Source organism: Punctularia strigosozonata (genome assembly GCF_000264995.1).
Source record: "Punctularia strigosozonata HHB-11173 SS5 unplaced genomic scaffold PUNSTscaffold_20, whole genome shotgun sequence".
In the NCBI taxonomy this organism is placed as follows: domain Eukaryota; kingdom Fungi; phylum Basidiomycota; class Agaricomycetes; order Corticiales; family Punctulariaceae; genus Punctularia; species Punctularia strigosozonata.
Genome location: NW_006767452.1, coordinates 342,465 through 359,663, shown reverse-complemented (window position 1 = coordinate 359,663; position 17,199 = coordinate 342,465). Strand labels below are relative to the sequence as shown.

At 58.4% G+C, this 17,199-nt stretch overlaps 5 protein-coding genes across 5 annotated transcripts; 1 reads left to right on the top strand and 4 right to left on the bottom strand.

Annotated features, from left to right (window-relative positions):
* Positions 1–1,401: 1,401 nt before the first annotated feature.
* PUNSTDRAFT_139084 (uncharacterized protein) lies at positions 1,402–3,212 on the top strand (the record flags this gene model as incomplete). The annotated part of the gene is made up of 2 exons (XM_007388770.1): positions 1,402–1,455; positions 1,524–3,212. The coding sequence occupies 2 exons, from the start codon at positions 1,402–1,404 to the stop codon at positions 3,210–3,212; spliced, it is 1,743 nt and encodes a 580-aa protein (XP_007388832.1).
* A 127-nt stretch (positions 3,213–3,339) lies between these two features.
* PUNSTDRAFT_77195 (uncharacterized protein) lies at positions 3,340–4,374 on the bottom strand (the record flags this gene model as incomplete). Its single annotated transcript, XM_007388769.1, has 1 exon — positions 3,340–4,374. One exon carries the CDS (start codon positions 4,372–4,374, stop codon positions 3,340–3,342), a length of 1,035 nt encoding a protein of 344 aa, XP_007388831.1.
* A 914-nt stretch (positions 4,375–5,288) lies between these two features.
* Positions 5,289–7,300, bottom strand: PUNSTDRAFT_108896 (acyl-CoA dehydrogenase; the record flags this gene model as incomplete). The annotated part of the gene is made up of 7 exons (XM_007388768.1): positions 5,289–5,653; positions 5,721–6,144; positions 6,205–6,488; positions 6,543–6,648; positions 6,708–7,120; positions 7,176–7,196; positions 7,251–7,300. Coding segments are annotated over 7 exons (1,562 nt in total), but the record flags the coding sequence as incomplete, so codon positions are not given.
* Positions 7,301–8,090: 790 nt separating this feature from the next.
* Positions 8,091–13,815, bottom strand: PUNSTDRAFT_55872 (uncharacterized protein). The gene is made up of 17 exons (XM_007388767.1): positions 13,460–13,815; positions 12,773–13,265; positions 12,123–12,718; positions 11,881–12,062; positions 11,186–11,814; positions 11,042–11,125; positions 10,475–10,983; positions 10,372–10,420; positions 10,164–10,319; positions 10,010–10,103; positions 9,830–9,957; positions 9,173–9,782; positions 9,004–9,111; positions 8,912–8,944; positions 8,603–8,856; positions 8,461–8,545; positions 8,091–8,402 (listed from the first exon to the last, which is right to left on the bottom strand). Exons 1-17 carry the CDS (start codon positions 13,603–13,605, stop codon positions 8,212–8,214), a joined length of 4,347 nt encoding a protein of 1,448 aa, XP_007388829.1. The 5' UTR covers positions 13,606–13,815; the 3' UTR covers positions 8,091–8,211.
* A 234-nt stretch (positions 13,816–14,049) lies between these two features.
* PUNSTDRAFT_108890 (DEAD-domain-containing protein) lies at positions 14,050–16,895 on the bottom strand (the record flags this gene model as incomplete). Its single annotated transcript, XM_007388766.1, has 10 exons — positions 14,050–14,448; positions 14,502–14,612; positions 14,677–14,842; positions 14,913–15,199; positions 15,265–15,705; positions 15,765–15,873; positions 15,947–16,017; positions 16,071–16,187; positions 16,262–16,407; positions 16,472–16,895. 10 exons carry the CDS (start codon positions 16,893–16,895, stop codon positions 14,410–14,412), a joined length of 1,911 nt encoding a protein of 636 aa, XP_007388828.1. The 3' UTR covers positions 14,050–14,409.
* Between the last annotated feature and the right edge of the window lie 304 nt (positions 16,896–17,199).

Genomic DNA, 17,199 nt, shown 5'->3' with positions numbered 1-17,199 from the left:
TTCCTCCTGTAGTAATCCAGAGAGCCGGTAGCTTTCTCCAGAGCAGCAGAGACCAGCACGAGTTTTGCCACAGTCAGGTCCATAGCCATCGAGATTTCGGTGTCCAAGTTTGTAGAACTATCACCTAGATGAGCCTTGGGGCCGATAGTCTGGAGATGTAACTTCTGGAGCGCGGATCGCTTGGCCATCTCGAGCTTTCGCCAACTCCGCGAGGCGTGCCGATAAGGTGGCGGGCAAGTTTCCGCTGCTTAGATAAGCAGATCCGGGAGTTTGGGCCCGTCTCCTTGAACACCGCGCTGAGCTTTGGCCACAGGATCATTATTGCGGAAAATATTAGTGGAAGCCCTCAGAGTACGTCCAAACATTATGTTGGGAACAGATTTCCGTATTTCCTTGGTTTTATCCCTTCAGAATACAAGGATCTCACTATGTAGGCCGAAGACGCGAATTCTATTACCAACATTTTGTCCGGAAAGTCTCGATAACCAACTTCCCTCTGCAAGATGTTCTGTGAACTGTTGTGCCGGGCACGTCAACCACCTCGGACGTACCACGAGCCGTTCTTACCGTTGCGAGCCAAGGTGGCTGACGCGTGTGAACTTACGTCGGAGCGGGAAATTCTCGCTGGCGTTGCTCATCCCCACAGATGAGACGGCGACGACGGCAACGACAGTGCTTCTGCTATCGTTTTGTCTATGTGTTTTGCTCTCGATTAATAGCCGAGAATGGCGGGTACAAACTACATGGGCGGAAAGAGGTGCTACAGCATGTTTTCATGTTACTCTCTCGCTAGAATTCCATACGGTCATGCAGACACGCTGCGAAGGCACGCTCAAGGGACGTGTCTGGTCGGCTGCAGAAAGGATTCTTCGGCAGACAACGGATCGCAGCTCTTACGAATGGCCTCAAACAGAACTCGACCCTGCAAAATGCTATAACCGAGGCCCGCCAAGACATCGAACTGGCTCACGCAAGAAGGAACAATCCTAAGCATGACGATGTCGTGCCGGAACAACGGATAAAATCTTCGGATTTTCCGGAAGGGCGCAGAAGCCCGAGCACTAAGAGCTCTTCCAGCACCTCGTCGAAACGATCTCGTCTCATAGAGGCCCTCAACGCTTCTGAACGTGAGTCGACCGCGTATATGCGTCCAGTTCACCTATTTCATGATATCAGCTGTCTCTATGCGTGCGGCAATGGACCAAATATTGGCTCAGTCCGATCTCGCGGGGCTCTCCAACGTTAATGCACGTCGGCGCAAGTTGATTTCCTCACCTCGTCGATCTGGCTCGACGGGTGCGCACAAGAATATCCGTTCTACCACTACTTCACCTACAAAGGCAGGCCATATCAATGAACAACTCGAAGAAGAAAACAACTGACGCGGGCATGCTTCCTTAGATGCGCTCCGAAGACTTTTCTGACGACCACTCTACCTACGAGGAATACTACGTTGTGCGTTTCTGCTGAGATCGGACGATTGCCCTAGCTTATCTATCACTTGGACGAATGCTCGGTTGAAGTCGGATTTCTCCGTGCCCCTGAACGACATATCTATTTCTAACTCCAGTTCGCAGCCGAATTCTCGACCTACTGCTAACAAGCAATCCCGCTTGTCTAGGGTCTTTGGCGCCTATCTTTCTGATCCACTTCCGGTTTCAGAAGAATACGCTGATCGTCACCGCTACCCGGACCATGTCATCGCGGACGAACGTTATCCATCAGACACCGATAACCGTCAGACATTGTCAGCCTCAATACCATCTCCGGGATCCTACGGCAATGGGCTAGGGAACGCTCAAGGACGCAGCGTCCGCTATGCTGCCCTTGCTTTTCTTGGTGAATACTCCGAGCATGGATCGTCCGAAGTGTCACGTCCTCGAGATCGGTCATCTGGCCCATCCGGTGCCGAAGCTCCCGGGAAACGCGTCGAATGGGGCATGCACTGGGAGAAGTCCAGATCACCACCTTCCTCCGCCTCTGCCGGATACGTTTTGACGTCCGATTTGAACACCAGCGCACTACCTTACCGCCCTCAACAATTCTCGCCCACGTACTTCCGCGATCCGGATCGCCCTCAATGTCTGCCTTCAGGGGAACGGGAAGTATCGTCCGGTCTCACCTCTCCTCCCACCTACCGCGACGTCAGCTCAAGAAGCCGGGAGGATACAACAGGACCTTCATCGCCATATCTCGTCTCCTCGGTCAAGAGCCTCGATCATAATGATGCCCATCGAAACATTATCGTTGATATCCTTGAATCTCCCGACCCTTGGGCCTCGATTAGTGAACTCTTAGGCACAACACGCCGAACCGGTCTACCAAGATCGCCACGCCGATACCCCAACGAATTAGACGTCGTAAATGGCAATAGCCGGCGAGGAGTGGGCTACCGCTCGCCCCGACACTATGAAGAATCGTCCGACCTTGGGATCGCCCACAAACCAGGCCCACTCGTGCTCGAGCCTGTGCGCGCGAAGGTTCCGGAGCCTATTCCCACACTGTCTCCTATTCCGGCCGGGCCATACCCAGAAGACGAGCTGAACTGGGATTTGTCATCTCCCATGCCGGGTTCGCAGGCCTATGTTGTTGCTCCTGACTATATGCGCTCTCCGGATATCCTCGATTTATCTTGGATGGACGACTCCCAGGCGGACGTGTCGGATATTCTGGCGATGTGGCGGAGCGGCTCCGTCGAAGACCTTGACTTTCTCGCTGATCACACAACGACAGAAGACTTGTCTGTGCCGCTTCCTCTGCAGGACCCAGGACTCGCTAATACGGGTCCTACAATTCAACCTGCGCCTGGCGACGAAGTGGTGGCATTGCGATCTCCTCCGGCGACGACACAGCTCGACCCCCGGACATCTTCGCCCCCGGCCGCTGGCCGATTTCCGTTGGACGATCCTATCCCGCTGGCACAGGATTCGCCGATGGCCCCCATTCTATCAGCGCCGCTGATAGCTGTCCTGCAGGAGCATAGGCACAGCCCGCCGATCACATTTACTCAGGAAAGTCGAACGCCATCTCACCGGAATCCCGTATGCTCCGGCATAGCACCCTTTGAAGGTGTGTACGAAGCCTTCGACGAGACCCACAAGCAGAACGTCGAAGGGAGCCATCCTGACGATTCACAGCAGCAAGTCGAAGACGAGGTGTTCCAAGGGCCTTGCCTGTTCTTCGATGAGATGGATGACAGAGAGGAAGACTAATTGGATGTAATGCTGCTTGACGATGTATGCTATGACACTCGGAGGCTCGGATGATATTCAGAGGTGGCATGTAGCATTAACTGTGCGTAATTTATAGGTTACCATGAGCAACGACGGCTGTAGGCACTCAGGCGAACCTGAGCCTGTCATTCTCCTCCCAACTACCGAACTCATAGCCGTCGTCCTCCTGCCGCCCTTGCAACGCCTTCTGCTTCCACTCCTGGTTGTTCGTCCACTTCTTCTTCCCTCTCGCCACTGACTCGTGCTGGTCCCCGCTCTTCGCCAATGCATCCTTCATTCTCTGCCGCTTCGACACCCTCTTCACGCTCAACTTCTCGATCCGTTCCAGCATCTCCCACACCGCGTCGCTCCCGGTCGTCGCCACGAGCCCCTTCTCGCCATCCTGACCGTGCTCCTCCCACAGGTTGCGCTCGCCGACCTCCCGCCTAAGGTTTTCCACGATCGACCTCGTCGTCCCGTCCGGCTCGACGCCGTTCACCCGCATCTCTTCCAGCGCCTCCAACACGCCCCGTAGGTCCCGAAAGCACGCCCACCGCGTCCTAATCAACTCGTTATACGCCGGGGTGGTGCACCCGAACACATAGGACGGAATCGACAGATGCCTCGCATGGTCGAACATACTCAGCGCCAGGTGCGGGTCGCGGTACTTGTCCCTGAACGTGCGCATCAGCTCCGCGAGCAGGTGGGAGTATGCAGGAGGTTGCAGCGGCGGCATCTCCACGCTGCCCGCGCGGTCCGGGTCTGCCTTGGCCTTCGCAATCGCCTCGCGCGCGGCGGCTTCGTAGCGCTGCGATTCGCCAAACACCTCCTGCATCGCCCACTCGAGCAGCTGCTGATCCGTGTCGCACAGCTCCATCTCCTCCTTCTTCCTATCCAGCGCCTCGTCCGCGTCAGACGTCCACGCCACGTTCTTCGCCCGCCCGCGCAGGTTGTCGTACAGGCCGACGATGCTCTGCGTACCGCCGAACGCGCCGGAGCGACCGATGCCGAGCGCCTCCATCTGTATCTGGTGCGAGGGGGTGCCGGCCTTGCCCTTGCCGTGTCCGACGCCGGTCTCGGTGGCAGCGGTGAAGATGAGGTTGAACATCTCGTCGAACGTGCTCTGCTCGTTCGCGGTCATGGCCTGCTTGCGGACCTTCATATCGCCAGGCGCGCCGAAGCGACCGTGCCGCGCGGCGCGGCGGGTCTGGAGGAGCGCAGAGGAGGGGAGGGTGGGGGTCTGGCCGGAGCGGATGGGGTCGAAGATGCGATCCCATGCGGACTTTTTGGACCCGAAGAGCGAGTCGGGAGCGTCCATCGAGCTGACGATAGAACTAGCGTCAGAGGGCTGTCTAACGTTCTGTCACTCGAAGATGGACAGCGCACCTTGAGCCCGAGCCGGAGGGCTCAGCTGGTCCAGCTTGTGTCGCGTATCCCCGTTTACTTGGGGACCGGCCCCTGCTTCTTGACGAGAAGTAGCCCTTGGGCAACCGTTTCGTGCTCGGTGATCGAGACGTAGAGGGTGCAACGCGGTCGACTATGTACGCTGTCGGATCGCGGAAGGGCGTAGGGATCGTCGATTCGGCTTCAGGCTTCGGCGGGGCATCCCTCAGCAGGTCGTGCGGCGGGGTATCGCGGAAGAAGTCTTGGAGAGAGACTACATGCTGTTAGTCTTGCATCGCTCAAATCATACAAGCTATATGCTCACTCGATGCCGCGGACATACACCGCCCAAAGCTGGGGTGTTGTGAGCGAGATGCGCGCGACACGGCGCGGGTCGTCGTCTTGGCAAGCATGTTGGCAGCGCGCAGTACGCCGTGAAGACCAGATTGAAGGCGCTTTCGATATATCCCTCCGCTGGCGCCCTTGCCTTATGGAAGAGCAATATTATGAGCCAGAGAGCCGACGACGAAGAAACGACCGGACGCAGGGCCAGCAAAAAGGAAGGCGCTGGAAGGCGGAGGAGGGATGCCAGAAAGCTAACACAGCCACGGCCAGAGGGACGGCGGCGCAGCGCCGGGCCAGGCCGGGCCTCGCCGAGTTCACGGACCCCACTCGAACGCGACAGAGTCTTTTGCAGATTATTGATACAGTAACACGAAGACAATAAGTATAGCATGAATATGTCGTCGAGTTGTTATAACTCTCCCTCTTCACTTCCGACCCGACCGCCATACTCACAACCGCGCGTTCTTCGGGATCGCCCTGATCGCCTGCCGCACACCGAGGTCACCCAGCACGTCTTCCGCACCACCCAGGAGCGCATCGAACGGCACTGTCCTGTGATAATGCTCGATGAACTTGCCCATGCCGCTGCGCGTGATACCGCGTCCACCGAACAGCTGGACGGCGTCGCGCGCGGTCTCTTGCGCGGATCGGGTTGAGTACGACTTGAGGAAGGCAATCTGGCCCACAAGCTTGACCGCTTGCTCTTTGTAGGACTGCAAGGCAGGAACGTCAGCACGGGTCCGAAGTCGTAACACGCCGCGCGCAGAGCCCGACACTGACCATGTTGCACATTTGGTACGTCACGTTCTCCAGCCAGCTCTGGATCGCCTCCGTGCGCGCGATCATGTCCGCGAGTTTGTGCCTCACGACGGCCTGCGAGTTGAGCGGCTTCCCGAACGCCTTCCGCTGGTTCGACCACTTCAGGCACTCCTCCACGATACCGCGCTGGCTCCGCGCGGACGCGCAGCACATCACCCAGCGCTCGTGGTTAAAGTTGCTGAGGATAACGAAGAGTCCTCCGCCCTCCGGGCCGAGCGTGTTCCCGACGGGCACCTTAACGTTCTCGAACGTAATGTAGGCCGTGCCGGCCGTGGGCGAGTACGAGGTCTTAATCGACTTGGTCTCCACGCCGTCACCGCGCTCGATAAGTATCATCGTGAAACCGTCGTCGGTCCTGCACCCGACCGTGAAGTAGTCTGCGAACCTGCGAGCATATCATGCTCAATCGAAATCGCGCGCGACGGAGGGAAAAGACAATACGCACGTTCCGTTCGTGATCCACTTCTTCGTTCCATTCACGATCCAGAACTTGCCGTCCTCCGTCTTCTTCGCCGTCGTCTGCAACCCGGCAACGTCGCTTCCCGCGAATGCTTCCGAAATCGCAAGGCAGATGAACTTCTTGCCGGCGAGAATGTCGGGCACGATCCGCGCCTTCAGCTCCTCAGAGCCGAAATTGAGCACAGGCGGGAGACCGATGACCTTGCCGCCGAGGAGGCCGTCGCCGTATCCGCGAGCGGCGATGCGGGTCAGTTCTTGGGTGACCACGAGCTGCGTCAGGTGAGCACGAGATGAAGAGAGCAAAACCAGGAATATAGTACGAACCTCGTGGAAGTAGTCGTATTCTTCGGGTGAGACGATGCCGCCCATGAGCTTCCGTCCCTTCAGGTGCTTGCCCGGACCCATGCGCATAGCATGAATCTCCATTTCACTACGTCACCAGTTAGCTTTCCAGAAGACTATACACATAAAGACGGAGGAGGAACGTACGCCATCTTATCGAATACTTCCTGACTGGGCCGCTTCCCGTCCTCTTCCCGTGCCTGCGCGTCCGGATATATCACCTCGTCCACGAACTTGCGCATCGCCTGCTGCAGCTTCCGATGGCTCTCCTTGTAGTACGGGTTATGGTATCCCTTCGTCAGCCACGTCGGCTCGCCGTACGGCACCTCCGAGAGCTCGCCGGGTTGGTGTCCGAGGACGACCGACTTCTCATCCTTGATCGTGCCGATGACGAGGCGCGCGTACTGCGGTTTCTCGAGAACCTCGTGCCGGTGCAGGCCGTAGAAGGCTTCCGTAGCGTCGTCGCCGGGGATATCGTCGTTGAAGAAGACGCTGGCGCCTCCCGGGTGGAGATCTTGAAAGCGCGATACGTCGTAGACCTTGGCATCGATGATGATCCACTGCGTGTTCATCCGGTTAGTCAGGTCGCGGTTAGGCCCGTAACGACCAGCGTACCAAGTCTCCCTGCTTGTTATGCTACACAATATCCCATTCAGCGCCTGCTTGTATGTGAGAGACAAGATAACACACCTTCGCAACCTCCTCCCTCGTGAACTCCTTCAGCTGTTTCGTGGCCATTGTGGTGTCGATGTTGGTGCAAAGTACAGGTTCAAGGTGCGCAGTCAAGGCCACAAGCGTCACTGCGAACGATCACCGCAGCCCTGTATCAACAGACGCAGGGGTATATACGAGGAGTCTTGGAAATGAACGACGGGCAACTGGTCTGACAAGATATTATACCGACCTCCTCGCGTAATCACATGTTTCAGCTTCTTCCCCCATGGCACACTGCTCTGCGCGAAATCAGCTGCTCGTCATTCGTCCCCGGATGTGGCTCGCTCCCGAGCGCCGACGCGGAGTCTGATATATGTATGTACCATCAAAGCATCACACACCCTCACTCCGTCCACCGCGCACTGGTTGCCACACTCTTGTACTGTACTACTTGACTGGATGCGACTGACACTGCGAGCTGCGGACCTGTGTCAACGCGGACGGCCTCACGCGCAAACCGTTAACCGTTGGCGCTCTCCCGGTTGTAGCGCTCGCTGATTCAATTCAAGCCATCCTGTCCGCTTCCAGCTTGATACTTAGGGCGGTTGAAAGAACACGCCGATATCCCCGGAAAGCTCATGTCTTGCTCTCGTCTTACTGGCGCCTGCAGCATGCAGTCCATAGCCACTCAATTTACTATTAATAAGGATTGCTCCCGCTGTCGAATCCAGCTGCTCCGCATTCATCCGCTTGTTTCAGTCGGGATGAGTAGACGAACAAGGGGATCGCGAGAAGCACGGCACAGCGCTGTTCAGCAATGTATCGAGTTAGCTGTGACCTGCAGAAGGACTATGACCTCGCGCGACTTTCTCTAGATGCTTCATGGCGAATGCTCGCGTCTAAGTGTTGCATTATACATTATTATCTACACCCACATTCACTAAATCGTTAGGCAGCCACGATTAACGGCAGGGAAATGAACAAGATCCCATCTTTTTCATTCCATGTCCATGTCTCTTTCTTTCGCCGCATGCTTGATGTCTTCCAATGTTATGGAGCTCCTCTCGCACATGCCTCTGAATATGCCGTCCGCCTTCTGATACAGATTCGCGGGCGTGTCCAACTCAGCTATTGTTCCCTGGTCCATCACGCAGATGCGGTCGTAGCCTATGATAGTTTTCAAACGGTCTGTGGCGTGACATAGGTAAACATGGCTTGAAAAACGGGCGAAGGATGGGTAACGCACGAGCGATGCACAGTATTGTCCGGTCTGCAAACTGGGTGGCGATCGTATCCTGAATTTTCTGGTCCGTCTCGTAATCAACCGAAGCCTGAACGACCGTGGTCAGCATGGTCTCGGTGCAGCGCCAAATGGGGACATCACGCACCGTAGCCTCGTCAAGAATGAGAACCTTCGAGTTCTTTACGAGCGCTCTGGCAAGCGAAACCAAAGATCGCTGGCCAATGCTCAAGTTGCTGCCTTCGTCATCGACAGGGCTGTCGAGCGTAAACCGCTGCACGGGGCTCCGCGCTCCGCCAGGAACGTTCTCGGAGGAGAGATCGAGTGACGTTGTCTTGGTGTCTTCGACTAGGTATGATCTCTTAAGTGCATCCCATAACGAGGCATCATCCTTCAATCCGACTGCGGGGTGCGTGATTAATGACGTATGCATTGTCATCAAATGTATCTGACTTACAGGGATCAAGGTTGCTGCGCAGTGTGCCAGAGACTGCAAAGTTATGGGTAAGTAACTGCACCGGATTAGAAAGAGCAAGACCGGTAGCGTACACAGCAAGGCATCCTGAGGGATGATAGCTACATGGCTTCGCAGATCCTTGAGGCCTAACTTCGAGATGTCAATTCCGTCAATCTTGATCGTCCCGGAGGAGAGCTCGACTAATGAGATCCACTGATGTGAGTACCCGCGACCTTCCATGACCGTCGCAAGCACACCCACCGATCCTGAAGAGCGCGGTCATGATGCTACTCTTCCCGGCGCCCGTCCTGCCAACGATACCAATCTTCTCGCCGCCACGCACGCGCATGCTGATACCCTTGATCACTGGCGGAAGCTCGGGGCGATACTTCATCACAACCTGCTCCATCTCGACCTCGCCGTTGGCGGGCCAATCCGCGGGGGGCTTGTTCCCAGGTACCTCCGCTGGCGCCTCCTGCTCGATGGCCGTTGCGTAGTGCATGATACGCTCAACCGAGTTCATGTCGTTCTCTACTTCGGCCGACTGGCGGACCATCCAGCCGAACGCCTGCTGGACGGAGATGATGTATGAGAGCGCGACGCCCGTCTGCGCCGGGTTTAGCGAGAAGCGCGTGCCGACAGTGAGGAGCGAGACGATGAAGGTGAGGATCGTGCCAAGGAAATCAAGCCGGATCCCGAGCCAGCGCTGGTTCGTGACCGTAAGCCAGTACGCGCGATTCTCAATGTCCATGCGCTCCTTGTTTTCCTTGATGAACCGATCAGTCTCATTGTACGCCCGGATGGTGGCCAGGCCCGACAAGCTTTCGCTGAAATGCGAGTAGAGCGACGATCGTAAGATTGCATCCAAACGCTGCAAGGTCGTTAGTATCTAATCTCGCGGAGCATTGGGAACCTCACCTTGAGCTCCCGAGCGCTTGAACGGTAGAAGATGGCATAGAAATAGTAGACGAACAGGATCGCGAATACGGCGATAAGGAACCAGGGCAGGATAATCGAAATCAAGATAATGGCGCCGAGAATGCCCGCTATACACACCGTCAGGAACAGGCAATCACAGGAAGAAAGAGAATATCGTACATAATGTATTGGCGAACATGCGCAAGGCATCTCCCAATGTGTTGTCGATGGTATCAATATCCTTCGCGAATCGGTTCATGATCCGTCCTAAGGGCTGCCAGCGTCACGGCCTCAGTACCACCTCCGTCGTCGAAGAGGTGATCGCAACACCCACCGTAGTCTCGAAGAACGACATCGGCGCGTGCATCACCCGCGTGATTGCGTCTCGATGCAGGTTCTTCGACGCGTAGTACGTGAGGAACGAGAATGCGAAGCCCATGAACGTTGACGCCACCGCTTGCGAAACACCAAGCATCGCGTAAATACCCATCTACACCCTAGATGAGCCCGCATGTCCACCTCGACGACAAGCATTCACGTACGTAAAAGCCTTGAGACTGGTTGAACGACATGTTCTGCCACCACACGAGCCTGCACCGCGCCTGCTTCAGCTCGATGTACGCGGCGGTATTTCCTTGCACTCACCAGTAACTCGACAGCACGGTCGCGCCCTGGATGAGCGTCAAACTGAGCAGCAAGAAGGGCACGAGCAACTTTCCCTCGCCCGCACGTATGTACGCCGCATACACGCCGCCGCTGATAGCGCCCGTGTTGCGCTCCTCGACCTGCATCATCGCCTTGCCCGCGATCATCTTCCGCCTCTTCTCCACCTTGCGCTTCTCCGCTTCCTCCTCCTCGTCCGTCACGGCCAGCTCGACGGCCTCGACCGCGCGCTCTTCCTCCTCCTCCTCGCGGGCGAGCTGGCTCCCGAACTCGCGCACGAAGCGCGCAAACTCGCCCTCCTGCGACATGAGCTCGGCGTACGTCCCGCGCTCGGCGACGCACCCCTCGACCATCGTGTAGATATAGTCCACCTGTGGGAGGAAGTGCAGCGCATGCGTGACCAGCAGGCGCGTCTTTCCCGGCGCCGCGTTCTGGAGCACGTTGGTGAACACGGCTTTCCCGACGTGCGCGTCGAGCGCGCTCAGCGGGTCCTGGAGGGCACACGTGTCGGACATTCAACGATGAGGGTCACATGCGGGGGAGACTCACGTCGAAGATTTGGATGTCCGTGTCGCAATAGATCAAGCGACAGATGTTCAGCCTTTGCTTCTGCCCGCCACTGAGGGAGATGCCCTACGTCGTAACCGCGCCTCAGCCTCACGCTCCTCCCGCAGGCAGCTCGCGAACACTGACCTTCTCGCCCACCTCCGTCAAATCGCCGTTCGGCAAGACCTCCAGGTCGGCCTCCAAACAGCTGTCCTTCACCGCGCGCCAGTACCGCTCCTCCTCCCACGGCCTGCCGAAGCATATGTTCTCCCGGATCGTCGCGTTCTGTATCCACGCGTTCTGCGGGCAATAGCCGACACTCCCTCCAAAAGCAACCGCGCCCCTCGTCCGCCGCATCTCGCCGATGAGGCCCTCGAGCAGGCTCGTCTTGCCGCTCCCGACGGGGCCGACGATGGCGACGAGCTTGCCGCGGGGCACGTAGAGGTTGATCCCCTTCAGCCGGAAGATCTCGCCCTTGTCCTTCTCCTCCGCGACGGCCGGGGTGACCGCGCCCGTGCCCGACGGCGTTCCCGGGGACGACTTCGTCTTCTTGCCCTTGAGCGCCCGCCCGAGGCCCTTGAGCCGGTTCTTTTTCTCTTTCTTCTGCACCTCGGCGGGCGGCGGGCTGTCCCACGTGAAATCAGCGTCCTCGACCTCGATGGCTGCGTCCAAGTCGGGATCGAAAGTCTTGTGTTCGTCCAGCTGCTCAGCCTCGAACACGCCGTAGATGCGCTCGATCGCGTTCTGCGCGTCCGCGATGGCCGAGAAGGACACGGCTGTTAGATACGTGTTCCGTGAGCAACGATGGGGGATGACATGGTCCGGTCAAGGAGTGAACGCACGCAAGAACATGAGCGGCATGCGCAGGAGCTGGAAGAGCGTCAGACTCGTGAATATGACCGCCGGCTCGAGCGCGTGCCCGCTGAGCGAGTAGGCGACGAACGAGAGCACGCTCGCGAGCGCGGGCAGACTCATCGCCACCGCGTTGGCCACCGAACGGAGGAGGAGCAAGCTCCGAATGTGCCTAACGGATACAAAGGTCAGACGAGCGTACACAAAAGGAAGGAGGCAGGGGGTGACTCGCGTAATCTCGTGCTTGCGATAGTCCGCGATGCGGGCGAGGAATGCGTCCTCCCATGCGAAGAACTTGAGGACGCGCATGCCGCCGAGCAGCTCCTGCAGCAGCTTCGCGCGCTTATCCGTCCACACCATGCTCTTCTTCCTGATCCCGAACAACCGCTTCATCGCCCACGTCTGCAACGGCGTCACGAGCACGAAGAAGCCAAATCCGGCCAACGCGCTAGGCCCGAGCTGCACGAGGAGGATGACGAGGCAAACCGCGAGCTGGATCGGCGCGGACCAGGACATGTGGAAGAACTGGCAGCACCAGTCGATCCGGCTCACGTCCGTCGAAATGTGGTTCACGAGCTTGCCGTTCGGGAGCGCGGAGCGCGCGCGAGAGGAGAGGTGGAGCGAGCGGCGGTAGATGGCGGTGATGAGTCCGCCGCGGAGGAGGACGCCGGTGGAGGAGGCGCGGTAGAAGAAGTGGTGGGTGCATGCGGACGCGAGGAGCTGGAGCAGGAGGAGACCGATGGCGAGACCGACACCGCGCCCGACGTGGGGCGAGGTTTCGTGCAGCTTGTGCGCGCGATAGGAATCGGTCGCAAACGTAATGAGTGCCTATATGCGGTGCGTTTAGCGATGCACAATTCGACGGAAGAAGCACTCGCGTACCTTGACCATGAGCGGGGACGTGACCTGCGCGGTATCAGCGATGACCTTCAACACTCCTCCGCTCCAAAACCACCAGAACACCGCGTCGTTTAGTGCCCACACTAGGCTGGCCTTCCGCCTCCCCTCGCGCTCCCTCCACCGCTTTTCAAGCTCCACCCCGTTCCTGCTCCGCAACCACAGCGCGCGCTTCCACACCGGCGCCCTCACTTCCCCTCTCGCCACGCGTGCATTCCACTCGTCCGCCTTGGCCTTGCGCTTCTCGAAGCTCGCCTCAATCCGGTCGGCGATGAGGGCGGCGGAGCGCTCGGGCTGGAGCGCGTACAGGTCGGACGCTTCCAGGGGGCGGGCGTAGCCGAGCGCGAGGAGGTCCGTAATCCAGTTGAAGGCGAGGAGCGAAAACCAACCCGCGTTTTGTTCGGGGATGGGCGGCGCGTCGGCGACGGATCCGGATGGCGGGGGGCGGTGGCTGGATACGAAGGGGACGCGGAGCCATCTGTGGAGCATAACTCCATAATCAGTATACCATTGTTGCAATGAGACGAAGAGAGCAATTAGGAAAAGTGTGGGACGCGCAGCGGGAGTATGAGGTGATCGCCGAGCGGGATGAGCACCGGACGAGTACAGTCATCCAGGAGGTCCTCGCTCTGCAATGCGCTGCAGAATATATATAACAACGACGCTACTCACATCGGCCGTTTATCGTATCCCACCAACTCCGGCTGCTGCTGAATATCCTTCTTCAAATCGTCCTCGGCGGACTCGGTCTTGATGCTGCCGGCCTCGACGTCCTTCATCTCCTTCTCCTGTACTTTGTCGGTGCTCGTCCGTGCCATCGTTGCGTTACTGCTCGACGTCGTCCTTCCTTGCTGAAGAGACAGGGATGAAGGGCGTCTACGAGTCGATGACGAATGCCGGCTCCCAGTTGAAGACAGTCAATCGGACCTTGCCCCACCTCCTATTACCGGTGGATCGACTGCTCGTAAGCTGAAGCGCAGGACCCAAAACCCAAACGGTTCTCTCCCGCAACGAGCACGAAAGGTCGCAGCAGCGCAAAGGCAAAGCTAACGCTCCCACCCCGGAGGCGAGATTTTGTATTTTGGCCTGAGTCAGCGTCCCATGCGGTCCGCCCTGCGCCCCGCAGCATGCTCGAGGCCGGAGGCCGCGGTTCGCGGTGCCATCTTTAGACCTGGCGTGCAATCAGAGGCAATCACAGCCAACTGCGGGAGGGAGCGTTACCGGAGGGGCGCAGCACGAGGTACAGCGAATGATATATCACCGTCAAATTCGTCATATTGGGCGCGTTTACAATTACTTTTGCAATGCACGCTCGCTATTACCGCTTTGTTCTGCGTCGAGCGATCAGTCGACGATGCCCGAACGGCCACGAGCGAACAGGTTGACCCAAGTTCAGTTTCTCCGACGGGAGTTCCACATCCGCGTTCATGCCCGGCTCGCCAACGGCACGTCCTGCGCCACATGCTCACCTCCGTCCCGACGTGAAGCACAGCCTCATTGCACCGAAGCGCGCCCTCTGTCCTGATAAGCACCCGATCTTATCTCCTCCTCGCGGGGGCCGAGACCGACCAGTGAGATGCAGACCACTATAGTAGGATGAGTACCGGTGGCACGCGCCATGATCATCGCGAATACGTCTCCTTGAGCCTCTTCAATGCCGCCTGAGTTGCAAACATGAGTTGATTGTGAGGATGACCAGTCGGCTACCGCTCACCTCATTGAACGGCACCAGCTCCTTCCACTTTTTCTCCTCGTCTCTGACCCTAACGTGCTTCACCCGCGCTAGATGATCCGCCTCGCGCAGCATCTCCTTGAACCATCTCGCCTGCGTTGCAACCGACGTCAGCCTGGACATCCACTGCAAGGACGCAAGAGTAAGAAACCCTCACCTCCTGCTCCTCCACCAAACTCCACGCACACCCCTTCCTCCCCGCCCGCGCCGTCCTGCCCACCCTATGCACATACTTCCGCACGTCCACCGGGGCATCGTACGACACAACATGCTCCACATGGCTAATATCCATCCCACGCGCCACCAAATCCGAGCACACCAACCTATCCCCATAACGTCAGCAAACGCCCCGCATCCAACCCAAAGTCGAAAAAGAGAAGTCAAGTTACCCACATGTCAATTTTTCGCGCCTTGAACCCCTCCAAGATCGCCCTCCGCTCCCCCGGCGCCAGATCGCTCGAATACGCCTTCACGCTCACCCGCCGCCGACCGGTATCCGCGGGGAGAGCGTCAACGCGCGCTTCCTCGAAAAACTCGACAAACTTCACCAGACGCGCGACGGCCTCGGCCGACTTGGCGAACACGAGCACGCCCCCGCTGTCCGCACCGACGCCCCGCGCGTGCACGAGGTACATGAGCGCGAGCGGCTTCTGCGCCGCGGATGTGACGAGGTAATGCTCCTGCACAATCGCCGTTCAGAAAGGAGGTCCATGGATTCAGACCAGAGAAAGAGGAGAGAGCGCACCTCCAACGTCTCCGGCACGCTGAACTTCTCCATCACAAAGTCCACCACGCCGTCCATCTTACCTGCCTCCTCCTCCCTTTCTTCTGCTCCTTGTGCACGCTTGCGCTCGCCGGCGACGACAAAGTACCTGGGTTCCCTCAACGCCAGCGCCGCGAGCTTCCCCGGGTCACGCGTGAGTGTGGCGGAGAACAGCAGCTTCTGGCACGAGGAAGCCTTGGGCTCGTCGAACTCCGTCAGCAGGCCCGAGGGGGACGAAGGACTGAGTCCGAGTAGCGAGGCGAACGCGGGCGCAAGCGCGTCCGCATGGGGTACCACAGAGGAGGAGGGCGACGATAAGGCAAAGGCGGAAGACAGCGAAGACGGCGGGCGTGTGGCGGCCAGTACCTTCGCAAGCCAGTCTTGGAACAACTGCGCGAGCAGGCGATCCGCCTCGTCAATTACCTGTTCTTTGACTGAGCACGTCGGGTCTGATTCAGGGTATGATCAACAGACAAACGTACGAGAAAGCGGAGATGCTGCAGCGTAAAGTTGGGCGTGCCCTCGAGGTGGTCGATCAGCCGCCCGGGCGTACAAATCAGCACGTCGACCTTGCTCGATCCGCCGAGTAACCTGAACAAGGCGATCACGCGCATATGCTTCGTCAGATCTCGTTTCTCCGAACTGAGGTGGTAAGGAAACATACGGCTTCGATCGGTCTGCCATAAGCTGCGTTTGCTCGTGGGCAAACGAATGTTGGCCTGTCGCGGTGGCGATCTATACCGTATATGAGCTTCAAAGGAATTCTTTGCATGCATCAAGAAGCCCACCTTGAGCCCGCGCCCTTTCCCAACCGCCTCAAACGTCTCGCGCACCTGCGCGACGAGATCGCGCGTCGGGAGCACGACCAGTGCGCGTAACCGCGTTACAATCCGCGACGCCAATACCTGCGCGAATTTATACTGACGTCAGCTGTTGATCCTCGGGCAAACGAACGAGAAAGAGGAGGCGGGGGGCGTACCTCGACTATAGGAATGACATACGCGAGCGTCTTGCCGCTACCCGTCGGCGCCGAGACGCACGCGTCGCGCGGCGGATCATAAGGCATGTACAGCGCGCGCTGCGCGGGCGACGACGGGAGGAGGAACGGCAGGAGCGCAGTCTGCACTGCACACCACGCAGCAGTGAGTACGAGATGAATAACCGGGGGGATGGTGCAGAAAGACTTCACCCGCGAACAGCTCGCCGATTCCGAGCTCCTTCAGCCGCCTGCGCATCTTCTCGCTCAGCGACGCATCGTCCACGGATCGCGTGACGGCCGGATCAACAACCTCCGCGTTCGCTAGCGCGCTGTCGAGCCCTTGCAACGCGAGATCGAGCTTGGACGGCGCGTCTGGTCGTCGCGGGAGCGGGAACGACGGGAGCGCGCCGGGGAGGTCGGGCGTCGGTTGTCTCTTCGGCGGCGCAGGTTTATCGCCCCGGTCTGCGTCTGCTTCGGCAACTTGGTCTTGATCTTCGTCAGGCTTGTCCTTCTCCTCCTCCTCGTGCTCTGAGGGTGGCGAGAGCCTCCGCCGTTTGCGCTCCCTCCCCGCCTTATCCTTCCGCTCTCCATCTTTCTTTTCCTTCCTCTCCTTCCTCCGCTTCTTCCTCTCCATTGTTTCATCTACTCCCCGTTCCTGTTCCTGATCTTCCCGCTCCTCCTGCACATCCTCCCAATCTTCGTCCTCTTCTCCCTCGCCTTCCATGTCAACATCTGCGTCGGCATCCTTTGCCTTGTCCTGTTGCTTCCCCCCTTTGTCTGCGAGCGCAGGCGCGCGTTTTTTCGATTTACGTTTTTCCTTCTTCCGCTTCAGATATCGTTGCTTCGCCTTCGTCTTGCCCTACAAGCCTGTTTATGAATCGTTGGCACCATGGAACACGGGCGCGATGTGAATCTACCTTTGACGAAGAGGCGGTGGG

Bases quoted from the DNA above. Each gene is read 5' to 3' on its own strand.
- PUNSTDRAFT_55872 (XM_007388767.1), bottom strand. From the start codon at position 13,605: ATGGCACGGACGAGCACCGACAAAGTACAGGAGAAGGAGATGAAGGAC. The intron at 11,815-11,880 runs GTGCGTTCACTC...CGTATCTAACAG, and splicing joins CATGCCGCTCATGTTCTTGC to CCGTGTCCTTCTCGGCCATC. The intron at 10,421-10,474 runs GTGAGTGCAAGG...GGCGCGGTGCAG, and splicing joins ACCGTGCTGTCGAGTTACTG to GCTCGTGTGGTGGCAGAACA.